Consider the following 14666-nt stretch of genomic DNA (forward strand, 5'->3'; position numbering starts at 1 on the left):
GGTCGTCATCAAAATCAAAGTAGTCTGGAGGAGAGAGCGGAGAGGAGCGGGCTGGGGAGGGTCTGTGGGGCTGCCTCTGCTGTGCCTGTGTCCCCAGGAGGAGCCGGCACATTTGGGAGGGCTGCTGGCACCGTGGGGAACCCTCAGGACAGGCACTGCCCATTGGCTGTGCCACAGCAGCAGCCCAGGGGGACCTGCAGGACCTGCTGTGGCCTGTCTCAACCCTGCTGGGGCTCCCCATAAAGCCCTGGGTCCTGCTTTGTTAAGAAAAGGTGGTAAGGTACCAGAAGCTCCCCTAGGAGGAGGCCGCTGGCAGAGCCAAGCCCTGGCTGTGAAGAATATTCCCAGCCAAGGGATTTGGAAGACGAGGGTCTCCCCGCTAGCTCCACAGCATCCCTCCTTGCTCCTGCGGTGCTTCTACGCTCCCCAGCCCACCATCTGTCTCCAGTCTGCCACATGCACACATCAAACCAGCACTATGCTCAAAGGCCTGGAGACAGCCGAGGTCAGCCCCAACGCCTGGAGCAGCTCCTGGGTTGGGCTCTGCTGGGACAGTGGGAGGTGGGCAAGGACACCCAGAAATCCCAGGGGGCAGGGGCTGGGGCAGTTGCTGTGGGATGTGTCCCCTTTCCTACCTGGGTCCCCCATGCCCGTGTCCTCCAAGGGAACCTTCTGGTTCCGTGGATCGCTCAGGAGGGTTTTCTCCAGGAGCTGTCGGACCTTCACAAAAGTCTGGGAAAGAGACGCTGTGTTCATAGCTGAAGGGGAGGCGGGTGTTACAACCAAAGGGGTGCCCAACCTCGATGTGCCCCTGGGAGGGAGGGAACACCCCACAGAGCCCAGGGCCACCTGGGCCTGAGCTGCTCCGTGGCTCTTCCCTCGAGCACCTCCATCCTCCAGCTGGGAGGATGGCTTGGGATGGGCCACCCGGGAAAGCCTGTGTGGGTCCCCAAAGACCGCAGCAGGGATGGAGCCCCCGCGCACCTCATCATCCTCGCTGAGGCTGGAGGGGGGCAGGTCAGCCACCCGCTGCACCAGGTACTGCAGCTTCTGCTCGCACTGCTGGAGCTTCTCGTCCACTCCCATGGCCTTGCCAGAGTGCTCCTGGAGCCAGAGAGGGAACAGCCTTGGTGGGCAGAACGAGCCCCTTGGGGTGATGGTTGCTGCACCAAGGGTCACCCCACGGTGCCGTTGCACCACCAAGCAGAGCCCGGGCTGTGCTCAGCCCAGCATTGTGCGGGTACCTGGCCAGGCACGGGGATGCCCCGCAGGCGGACGAAGAGGTTGTCAACTCCGTTCTCAAACTCCAGCAGCGTCTCCTGGCTCCTCAGCAGCTGGGCTCGCCTCTGCTCCAGCCGAGCCTCTTCCCACTGCAGCCTCGTCCTCAGCTCCTCCTCCAGCCCCCTGGAGCCAAGCACGCTCACATCCATACAACTGCACAGGGGTGCAGACACCCCAAACCCCTTGCAAAAGCTGCTGCCCAGCTTCTCCCCTGCCCCAAGCGCAGAGCAGAGATGCTGCCTGCACCTCAACCCCGTGCTGCTGCTGCTCCCACTTCCCATGCCAGGCAAGGAGCAAGGCTCCTCCTGCTGCCAGCGCAGGAGCTTTGCGTGCTCTGCCAGCACCAGAGCTGGGGCAGCACTCTGCTCAGAAACCCTCCCAGTGCAGGAGGGGTGGGCAGCTGCAGGGTGCCCAAGGAAGGGGTGCCCTCTTGGGACCCCTGCCATGCACATGTCCCCCTGCCCCCAAGGGTGATGGCCCCTTTGGCACGACTGTCCGGAGGCCAGCAGCACCTGGTTGTGGCTGGGGGCTGGCGAAACTTGAGCTCCTCCAGCTGCATCTCCAGCTCCTTCAGTGCCTTCTGCAGCTCCTGCTTCTCCTCCTTGCGCCCTGCGAGGTACTGCTCGAGTTCCGCCAGGGACTTCTGCTGTGCCAGGATCCTGATGGGGATGTCCTGGCCGGGGGAGAGCACAAGGACTCAGCCCAGGGCACTCCTGCAGGGTACAGGATCTGGGCCGTGGTCCTGGGGAGGTTTCTGCACCAGGATCCACAGGAACCACTGCAAGATCATGGCGTGGAGCAAAGCAGTTCCATCCCTGCCTGTACAAGAGGGGCCCTGGGGGGCTCTGGGGACAGAGGAGAGCAGAGAACCCTGCCATGGAACAGGGTGAGCAGACGAGGCTCAGCTCCCTGGGGCTGGAGCAGCCCCAGGTTCTACCAGAGATGGGTTTTCAACTCACCCAGAGGCGGGAGCACTGCACCGCAGCCTTGGCCTTCTCCAGCTTCTCCATCACGCAGGCCTCACGCTCCAGCTGGGACTTGGGGGCCTCCGGCTCGGCGGCTGCGGTGGAAAGGTTGTGGCAGGGAAGGATGCCTGCGGCTGTGCCTGCATCCCCCCCTGCACCCTGACAGGCACTCACCCACCGGTGGGTCCTCTGCGGGCAGGCCCAGGAAGTCCCTGGTGAGGTCACGCCTGGCTTGCTGCAAGGATGTTCATCGTCACCCCTGAGCTGCTGGCACCCTGGGGGAGCCGGCCCTGCAGCCCCTCACCCATGGCAGGCTGGGCACTGATGCCCGCCCTATGCCTGCAGCCCTGCCTGTGCCAGGTCCCCCCAGCTCACCCCTTTCAGAAGCCTTTCTTCTGCTTCCTTGCGCCAGCTTCTGTCCATGGGCTCCTTCTGAGCAGCCAGGGTGCGGAGCCTGAGCTCTCTCTCTGCAAGGAGCTGGGTTTTCGTCCTGGCCATGTGCTCCTGGAGCAGAGCAGAGCAGAAGAGAAGTGGCTCCCAAAGCTCCAATGGAGCTCTGTGAGCTTCTGAGCCTGGCACGGCCAGCATCAAAAATGCCACCCCCTACCCCGTGTAAACAGCCTGGGAAGGAAACCGAGCAAGGACAGCTAGAGAATGGAGAATGCCACCTTCCCCATGGCCACGGCTTCCGGCAGCTGTCCCCAACTCAGGGCAGCCAGGCCCAAGAGCCAGACACAGGAGGAGCTATGGAGGCATCTGGGTGCTGCGGGGAAGCCAAGCTCAGTCTTTATTTTTCTTGAAGGAAGACTCGGCAGCACGGACATCTGGTGCCATCTGTGTGCTCTGGGGAGCAGGAAAGCACCCTGAGGTGCCCTGGACCATCTCACCTTGGTTACACGAGCAGCTCGGAGCCCATCCAAGGCCATGAGCTCCATGTCTTCCACCTCCCCATGCTGCAGCTCGGCCATCTCACTCAGGAGGTCCAGGTGCAGAGGCAGGTGGGCCAGCTCCTGGGACACAGGGAGCCACAGCCCACTGAGTCCCAGGGGTGCCCTGTGCTGGGACAGAAGATGGAGGGGAGCAGGAGGACCTCCCGCAGGAGGGTGTCCCACCAGCACAGCCCCTTGGGCACTTCAGTGCCTTTGCAGGGGGAGCGGGTGAGACAACGGCACGGTGAGGATGAGCTCACCTTCCTCAGGGCATCCCGCACCACCACGTACAGGGCAGCCACCTTCTGCCCAGCGTGGATTTTTGTGTGCATCTTGTCTATGCTGTTCTGCAGCGCACGAATCACCTGGGGCAGAGATGGTTGGAGACAAGGGGTGAGCCCATGGACTGAGACCAGTGCCCAGCCAGGGGGGCAGGGCTGGCTGAAACCCCCCACGGGTGCTGCCACCCTAGGAAGGGGCTCTGGGACCTGTACCTGGTGCTGCTTGTCAGCCACCCGGACATCCTGCAGCTGCTGCAGCCGCCTCTGCAGCTGCTCCTTGGCCCGGCTCCGCTGCTCCATCTGGTACAGCAGCATGTTGCATTTGTTCACCCTGTCATAGACTTCAGCCCGGAGCTTCTCCTGGGCCACCTGGATGGGAGAGGTAGAGCTGGGGATGCTGGGACCTGGTCACTCCCTGGCAGGACAGGAGCTCTGCTGGGGCAAAGGACCTGCTCAGGGAGCTAATGGAGGACACTGATGGGTCCTGCAGTGCAAAGGGTCCCACGGGAGCACTCCTGAACACCCCGTGTCTCACTGCACCAGCCCTGGGGGCTGTCCTGGTGCTGGCACCAGGTCCCTGTTCCCTACAACCGGTCCTTCTGAGCATCCCCTCAACCCCAGCCCACTGCCAGCAGCCTGGGCCCGCTGGACTCTGCTCTTACCTCCAAGGTCTTACTGGCCAAAGCAATGCCCAAGGGCTGCTCCGCTCCACAAGCCTCAGAGATGGTGAGCTCGTGCTGTGGGCAGAAGAAGGGCAGAGAACACATCAATGCCAGCCTGGGGATGGTCCCAGCCTCCTGCTGCCCTGCACTTCCTGCTCCTGGAGAGGACCAGTGGAGAAGCTAGCTCTGCAGGTCCAGCAGAGTCAACGGACACAGCAAATGGGACCTGCTGGTACCTTGCGGACAAGGCCCAGGGCATGGATATCCTCCTGCACCGCCTCTCGCAGCTGGGGCAGCAGCTCTCGGTTCTCATTGAACTTTCCTTCCTCTGACTTGCTGTAAAACTTCCTTGCTTGCCCTGCAGGACATTGAGAAGCTGTTGGTACCATGCAGGATGATGCGGGGACCAAAAGCCCCCTACTTGGCCCACTCCGTAATGCAAAGCCAACGGGGCAGCACCTTGCAAGGCTATGCTGGCACGCAGCTCACGGATGCGCTTGCTGAGCTTTGGCTTCTGGCCCAGCATGATGCCGGTGCTCCTGCCTCGCCTCTCCAGCCCCACTGTGCACGCAGCAGCCACTGCAGTTCTGCTGCCTGCTGCAACCCTCACAGAGCTGTGGCCATAGGAGCTGAGCAACCTATGACGTCATAATTGTCCTCGCAGGGCTGTAAGCACAACATGGAGCTGAGCTCCCTATGCCCTGGGAACTGTTGCCGGGCTGTAACCGCAGCAACGGAGCAAGAGCAGCCTGTTGCTGCCTAGACATGTCCCTTTGGAAAGGTCAGGTCATTAGTCAGGAAACAGCCGCACAGGGAGCTACGCTCTTGTTGACATGGGCAAGAACCAGGCACTCTCAATACTGATATCTATTTTGATGCTCACCAGATGCTCTTGCTCACTTACAAAGGGGACAAGAAATGCAAGCACATACAGTTGTTTGTTGGTCAATACCATCAAGCTCCTGCTACTAGAGAGTTGCAGAAAAAGACTTTGAAGGAAATAGCCTTCCCAGCACCAAGCTTGTACATCAGCTGAGATCAACTTTCTGTAATGCGGGATCTTTAACCTGCAGCCATCCTGTTGTGCTAAGGGGGTTGAACATTGAAAACAAAGAAATAGAGGGTTGTCAAATACCCTCTGAGGCTCTTACTCAGCATCTCCTTTGCAGATTTATACATGGCATGTTAGTGCTAATAGCCAGTGACAAGCTAAATACCAACACGGACATCTCCAGTGCTTCATCAAGCCTGCATGAAGAGATGGCCATTTGAAAGACAAGCTGGGAAGGGTTTGTATACCCAAGGAATCTCCCCAGTCTGGCCATGCATGTAGAGATCTCCACATTGAGGCCACGTCCATGTGCCAAACACAGGAATTATGCCCCTAAACTTTCCTAGGGAAGATTTAAACACAGAGATTACCCTGGGGGCAAGAGAAAGCATTTTAAATTGGATAAAGCGGTTCATGAATCTCCATTTCACTGTCCCTCAGCAAAACTCAGCCTCGGCAACAACAGGGCCTTCCGAAGTGATACTGAAGACATTTCACCCAACCTTGCACAGCCAAGAGCCCCCAGACTGCTGCAGCAGTGAGCTTCCAAGAGGAAGCCTCTGACTAAGGACCTAGCTCCGCAGGCCCTCTGCACCTGACAAGTTGTCATGGTTTAAGCCCAGCCAGTAATTCAGTCCCACGCAGCCCTTCGCTCCTTCCCCCCGCTCCTGGAGGGATAGGGCGGAGAATCGGAAGAATGTAACTCCCACGGGTTGGGATAAGAGCAGTCCAGCAACTGAGGTACAACACAAACCAGTGCTGCTGCCACCAATGATAATAATGGTAAGGGAAATAACAAGGGAAGAGAATACGATACCACCTGCTGAAATGAGCCCGACCGAGAAGAGAGTGCCCTTCCGGGTAACTCCCCGTCACCTCCCTGGGCAGGACGTGCTGGGGTATGGAATTCCTCTTTGGTCAGTTTGGGTCAGGTGTCCTGGCCCTGCTTCCTCCCAGCCTCCCTCCCTCCCTAGCAGAGCATGAGACCCACAGAGTCCTTGATCAGAGCCCTGCGGTACTCTCAGCCACAGAAGCACAACACTGCTGAGTACATACCCATGTCGTGCTCCAGGATGTCCAAGGTATTCTGGTTCGGATCGCTTACCAGTGCCATACCCATAGCACGTCCTTCTAAGCTCCTGGAAACATGTGGATTTTCTGCATCTGGGAGCTATTATGCTATTTTAGTTTCTCAGGCAGAACAGATAAGATAGATCAAATTTCTACAAGTACAACTTGTGTGGAGACAGTGCTCTCACAGGAGAATGGATATTTGGTACATGAAATCTGAATAATCCCAAAAGATACAGCAAGGCCATGAGAGGCCCGAGGAAGCTTAAGCAAGCAAGATAGAAGGAGAAGCTGGAATTCACTGAGTTATGAGAACTGTGGGCTGTTGGCAAGCTTTGGAGGTCAAGTTCTCACACCTGTGCTTAACCAATTACATGTTAGTCACTAAGGGTCTTCAAGACAAGTTGAGAAAAGGGGGGGGGGGCCCAAAATTACAAGATGGGATATAGAAATCTTTAGAAGTAGCTTTAAGTAATGCTAATAGAGAGAGTGCAGCTAGAGAACATAGTGAGAATTCTCACAAGATAAATCGTTATGGTTGACACAGCTTTAAGAAAAAACAGCCTAGAAAAACAGGACCCAGGGATAAGGGGTATCTGGGAACTGCAGGTGTCCAGGATGGGCTACAGTTAAACTAACTGATGAGTAGGAGGATGGGAGGATTATTATGTCTCTGGTGCTAACGAACCAATTAAACTGGTATGAGCATCTACTGCGCGTGCTTCAAAGGCTGCCAGAAGTGATGAAGATTGTTGGAAGAAGTAAGCAACCCTCAGAGGCCAGCACCACAATTCTGTATGCATGTGGGGAACTCTCTGGAAAATGATGTGGGGGTGTCTTGCAGAAAAGGTTTTGGATTTTACTGGTATTTGATTTATTTTATGGCTTGTTATATTAAGGATTTTGTTCTTGTGATTTTGGTATCAGTGACAGACTGTTATAACTAAGCAGGGGGCATCTTGTGGTTTGGGTCCTACAAGACACAGGGGGGTGTCTTGTGGAAATGGTTTTGGGTCCAGTGTGCTATCAACAGCCCATAAGAGATTTGATTCAGTGATGCCGTCAGTGTGGGTCCCTCAATAGGTTAGTAGAATCACCCTCCCATAGAGCTGGCTGTCCAGTATGGTTCCCACAGTGGGACGCAGACAGGCTGGTCGGACACAAGGGTCTCATCCTTCTTGGGACACTGACAGGCTGGTCAACTATAAAGGGTTCAAGGAAACCTGCCTACTAATGTTATTCATCTTATTTTGTGGCTTGTTACAGTAATGATTTTGGTCTTGTGATGTTGGTACTGGTGACAGTATGTTGTAACTGTGTTATTAACTGTTGTTTGTTTGGTTGAATTTAAGTCTTTGTCTCAAGTGTTACAGTTGATGTTGTTTTGAGGGGGCAAGGAAAATGGGATGAAGTAATGTATGCAGATATGTTTTTCACTTTAAGAAATTACCCAGAGTGACAGGCTGAATGCAAAATTAATATAGCTCTGCCAGATTCCTTAATTTTGGCTTTGGAAAAGGACAGGGAAAAACTGTAAGTTAAGCTGGAGATGCTCACCTTGTGATATTGGGGAAGGATGTTTAAAGTTAAAAAACAGTAATCAGGAAGATAGGGTGGAAAATCACGTACCACAGGTGCCTCAGAGAGGAGCACCCTCTGCATCTGTCCTATCTGATATTGATAAGGAGGAAGAGATTGCTGTCACTGGCAACCAGCGGCACATCCACCTTCAGAGTTAAGAAGGGGTTAAACCAGAAGCGCTGTTGCAGAGGCAGGCACCTGCAGGCCCTGCAGAGCAGGGGGAGCCGCTGTGAGGAAAAGGGGAAAAAAAGGGAAAACCAAGGGGGAATGGGGGGGAGCTCGAGCAGCTCCAGTGTTTGAGCATGGGAGGAGGGATGTTGGGTGGAGGTGGGGGAGTGGGGTCCTCTTCTGTGGGACCAGATCGGTGTGTGTGCTATGGGGGGATTGGACGCTGGAAGTGAGGCTGCCCTGTGGGGGGGGGGGGCAGTGCCATGGGGTGGCTCCGGTGACTGAACTAGAACTGAACTGGAAGTAAACTGATGGGGACGTGGGGAATCTACCCTAGCAGATCCACCGGTTACATTAAAACTAGGGACTAGAGGAAATAAAGTGGAATTTTAGTAGATACAGGAGCAACTTATTCGGTGTTAAATCAGAGAGAAAAGAATTATACATACCTACACTGCTCTATCTCACATATATACCCCCTATCGATGGTATATACTTACCTACACTGCTCTATCCCACATATATACCCCCTCTCTATGGTATATACATAACTACACTGCTCTATCCCACATATATACCCCCCTCTCTATGGTATATACATACCTACACTGCTCTATTCCACATACATAGCCACCTCTCTGTGGTATATACATACCTACACTGCTATAGCCCACATATATACCCCCGTCTCTATGGTATATACATACCTACAGTGCTCTATCCCACATATATGCCCCCCTCTCTATGGTATATACATACCTACAGTGCTCTATCAAACATATATAGCCACCTCTCTGTGGTATATACATACCTACACTGCTATAGCCCACATATATACCCCCGTCCTTATGGTATATACATACCTACACTACTATACCCACATATATACCCACCTCTCTATGGTATATACATACCTACACTGCTCTATACCACGTACATAGCCACCTCTCTATATTATATACATACTTACACTGCTCTATCTCACATATATATCTCCTATCGATGGTATATACTTACCTACACTGCTCTATCCCACATATATACCCATCTCTCTATGGTATATACATACCTACACTGCTATAGCCCACATATGGGCCCACCTCTCTATGGTATATACATAACTAAACTGCTCTATCCCACATATATACCCACCTCTCTATGCTATATACATACCTACACTGCTATAGCCCAAATATATACCCACCTCTCTATGCTATATACATACCTACACTGCTCTATCCCACATATATACCCACCTCTCTATGGTATATACATACCTACACTGCTCTATCCCACATATATACCCACCTCTCTATGCTATATACATACCTACACTGCTCTATTCCACATATATACCCACCTCTCTATGGTATATACATACCTACACTGCTCTATCCCGCATATATACCTATCTCTCAATGGTACGTACATACCTACACTGCTCTCTGCCACATATATACCCACCTCTCTATGGTATATACATACCTACACTGCTCTATCCCACATATATACTCACCTCTCTATGGTATACACATACCTACACTGCTATAGCCCACATATATACCCACCTCTCTATGGTATATACATACCTACACTGCTATATCACGCATATATGCCTCCCTATCTATGGTATATACATCCCTACACTGCTCTAGCCCACATATATACCCCCGTCTCTATGGTATATACATACCTACACTGCTATAGCCCACATATATACCCCCCTCTCTATGGTATATACATACCTACACTGTTCTATCCCACATATATACCCAAGTCTCTATGGTATATACATACACTGCTCTATCGCACATATATGCCCCCCTCTCTATGGTATACACATACCTACACTGCTATAGACCACATATATACACACCTCTCTATGGTATATACATACATACACTGCTCTATCCCACATATATACCCACCTCTCTATGGTGTATACATACCTACACTGCTCTATCCCGCATATATACCTACCTCTCAATGGTATATACATACCTACACTGCTGTCTCCCACATATATACCCACCTGTCTATGGTATATACATACCTACACTGCTCTAGCCCACATATATACTCACCTCTCTATGGTATATACATACCTACACTGCTCTAGCCCACATATATACCCCTGTATCTATGGTATATACATACCTACACTGCTCTAGCCCACATATATACGCTCCTCTCTATGCTATATACATACCTACACTGTTCTATCCCACATATATACCCAAGTCTCTATGGTATATACATACCTACACTGCTCTATCCCACATATATACCCACCTCTCTATGGTATATACATACCTACACTGCTATAGCTCACATATATACCCACCTCTCTATGGTATATATACACCTACAGTGCTCTATCCCACATATATACACTCCTCTCTATGGTATACACATACCTACACTGCTCTATTCCACATACATAGCCACCTCTCTGTGGTATATACATACCTACACTGCTATAGCCCGCATATATACCCACCTCTCTATGCTATATACATACCTACACTGCTCTATCCCACATATATACCCATCTCTCTATGGTATATACATAGCTACACGGCTCTCTCCCACATATATACCCACATCTCTATGGTATATACATACCTACAATGCTATAGCCCAGATATGTACCCACCTCTCTAGGGTATATACATTCCTACTCTGCTCCATCCCACATATTTATCCACCTCTCTATGGTATATACATACCTACCTTGCACTATCCCACATATATATCCACATCTGTATAGTATGTACATACATAGAATGCTATATCCCAAATATATACCCACCTCTCTATGGTATATACATACCTACACTGCTCTATCCCACATATATACCCACGTCTCTATGGTATATACATGCCTACACTGCTCTATCCCACATATATACCCATCTGTCTATGGTATATACGTACCTACACTGCTCTAGCGCACATATATACCCACCTCTCTATGGTATATACTTACCTATGCTGCTATAGCCCAAACATATGCCCACCTCTCTATGGTATATACATACCTACACTGCTCTATCCCACATATATACCCACCTCTCTATGGTATATACATACCTACACTGCTCTATTCCACATATATACCCTCCTCTCTATGGTATATACATAACTACACTGCTCTATCCCACATATATACCCACCTCTCTATGCTATATACATACCTACACTGCTATAGCCCAAATATATACCCACCTGTGTATGGTATATACATACCTACACTACTATACCCACATATATACCCATCTCTCTATGGTATATACATGCCTACACTACTCTATCCCACACATATACCCACCTCTCTATCTTATATACATACCTACACTGCTCTATCTCACATATATACCTCCTATCGATGGTATATACTTACCTACACTGCTCTATCCCACATATATACCCACCTCTCTATGGTATATACATACCCACACTGCTATAGCCCACATATATACCCCCGTCTCTATGGTATATACATACCTACACTACTATACCCACATATATACCCACCTCTCTATGGTATATACATACCTACACTGCTCTATCCCACATACATAGCCACCTCTCTATATTATATACATACCTACACTGCTCTATCTCACATATATATCTCCTATCGATGGTATATACTTACCTACACTGCTCTATCCCACATATATACCCACCTCTCTATGGTATATACATACCTACACTGCTATAGCCCACATATGGGCCCACCTCTCTATGGTATATACATACCTACACTGCTATAGCCCACATATATACCTCCTCTCTATGGTATATACATAACTAAACTGCTCTATCCCACATATATACCCACCTCTCTATGCTATATACATACCTACACTGCTATAGCCCAAATATATACCCATCTCTTTATGGTATATACATACCTACACTACTATACCCACATATATACCCACCTCTCTATCGTATATACATACCTACGCTGCTCTATCCCACATATATACCCACCTCTCTATGGTATATACATGCCTACACTGCTCTATCCCACATACATACCCACCTCTCTATGGTATATACATACCTACACTGCTATAGCCCACGCATATACCCACCTCTCTATGGTATATACATACCTACACCTCTATAGCCCACATATATACCCACCTCTATAAGCTATATACATACCTACACTGCTATAGCCCAGATATATACCCACCTCTCTATGGTATACACATACCTACACTGCTATAGCCCACATATATACCCACCTCTCCATGCTATATACATACCTACACTGCCCTATCCCACATATATACCCACCTCTCTTTTATATACATACCTACACTGCTATAGCCCACATATATAACCATCTCTCTATGGTATATACATGCCTACACTGCTCTCTGCCCCATATATACCCACCTCTCTATGGTATATACACACCTACACTGCTTTACCCCACATATATACCCACCTCTCCATGGGATATACATACCTACAGTGCTCTATCCCACATATATGCCCCCCTCTCTATGGTATACACATACCTACACTGCTATAGACCACATATATACACACCTCTCTATGGTATATACATACGTACACTGCTCTATCCCACATATATACCCACCTCCCTATGGTATATACATACCTACACTGCTCTATCCCGCATATATACCTACCTCTCAATGGTATATACATACCTACACTGCTCTCTCCCACATATATACCCACCTCTCTATGGTATATACATACCTGCACTGCTCTCTCCCACATATATAATCACCTCTCTATAGTATACACATACCTACACTGCTATATCCCACATACATACCCCCCTTTCTATGGTATATACATACCTGCACTGTTCTATCGCACATATATACCCAAGTCTCTATGGTATATACATACCTACACTGCTCTATCCCACATACATAGCCACCTCTCTATGGTATATACATACCTACACTGCTGTTGCCCACATATATACCCACCTCTCTATGCTATATACATACCTACACTGCTCTATCCCACATATATACCCATCTCTCTATGGTATATACATAGCTACACGGCTCTCTCCCACATATATGCCCACATCTCTATGGTATATACATACCTACAATGCTATAGCCCACGTATATACCCACGTCTCTATGGTATATACATGCCTACACTGCTCTATCCCACATATATACCCATCTGTCTATGGTATATACGTACCTACACTGCTGTAGCGCACATATATACCCACCTCTCTATGGTATATACTTACCTATGCTGCTATAGCCCAAACATATACCTACCTCTCTATGGTGTATACATACCTACACTGCTCTATCCCACATATATACCCACCTCTCCATGGTATATACATACCTACACTGCTATAGCCCACATATATACCCACCTCTCTATGGTATATATACACCTACAGTGCTCTATCCCACATATATACCCACCTCTCTATGGTATATACATACCTACACTGCTCTATTCCACATACATAGCCACCTCTCTGTGGTATATACATACCTACACTGCTATAGCCCACATATATACCCACCTCTCTATGCTATATACATACCTACACTGCTCTATCCCACATATATACCCATCTCTCTATGGTATATACATAGCTACACGGCTCTCTCCCACATATATACCCACATCTCTATGGTATATACATACCTACAATGCTATAGCCCACATATGTACCCACCTCTCTAGGGTATATACATTCCTACTCTGCTCCATCCCACATATATATCCACCTCTCTATGGTATATACATACCTACATTGCACTATCCCACATATATACCCACATCTGTATAGTATATACATACATAGAATGCTATATCCCAAATATATACCCACCTCTCTATGGTATATACATACCTACACTGCTCTATCCCACATATATACCCACGTCTCTATGGTATATACATGCCTACACTGCTCTATCCCACATATATACCCATCTGTCTATGCTATATACGTACCTACACTCCTCTAGCGCACATATATATCCACCTCTCTATGGTATATACTTACCTATGCTGCTATAGCCCAAACATATACCCACCTCTCTATGGTATATACATACCTACACTGCTCTATCCCACATATATACCCACCTCTCTATGGTATATACATACCTACACTGCTCTATTCCACATATATACCCTCCTCTCTATGGTATATACATAACTACACTGCTCTATCCCACATATATACCCACCTCTCTATGCTATATACATACCTACACTGCTATAGCCCAAATATATACCCACCTCTGTATGGTATATACATACCTACACTACTATACCCACATATATACCCACCTCTCTATGGTATATACATGCCTACACTACTCTATCCCACACATATACCCACCTCTCTATCTTATATACATACCTACACTGCTCTATCTCACATATATACCTCCTATCGATGGTATATACTTACCTACACTGCTCTATCCCACATATATACCCACCTCTCTATGCTATATACATACCTACACTGCTATAGCCCAAATATATACCCACCTCTGTATGGTATATACATACCTACACTACTATACCCACATATATACCCACCTCTCTATGGTATATACATACCTACACTGCTCTATCCCACATATATACCCACCTCTCTATGGTATATACATACCTACACT

The 14666-nt window shown here is 49.3% G+C and overlaps 1 protein-coding gene across 1 annotated transcript; it reads right to left on the reverse strand.

Moving 5' to 3' along the window:
- Positions 1 to 471: 471 nt before the first annotated feature.
- On the reverse strand, positions 472 to 4735 carry LOC133213146 (coiled-coil domain-containing protein 183-like; the record flags this gene model as incomplete). Its single annotated transcript, XM_061355165.1, has 12 exons — positions 4578 to 4735; positions 4355 to 4476; positions 3664 to 3825; positions 3436 to 3540; positions 3134 to 3256; positions 2622 to 2750; positions 2421 to 2481; positions 2241 to 2341; positions 1794 to 1954; positions 1245 to 1404; positions 985 to 1104; positions 472 to 732 (listed from the first exon to the last, which is right to left on the reverse strand). Coding segments are annotated over exons 1-12 (1572 nt in total), but the record flags the coding sequence as incomplete, so codon positions are not given.
- Positions 4736 to 14666: the final 9931 nt, after the last annotated feature.

This window comes from Neopsephotus bourkii, unplaced genomic scaffold (assembly GCF_033783945.1).
Source record: "Neopsephotus bourkii isolate Nb327-2 ecotype Australia unplaced genomic scaffold, CSIRO-AGI_Nbou_v1 NB_786, whole genome shotgun sequence".
NCBI classification, from domain to species: Eukaryota; Metazoa; Chordata; class Aves; order Psittaciformes; family Psittacidae; genus Neopsephotus; species Neopsephotus bourkii.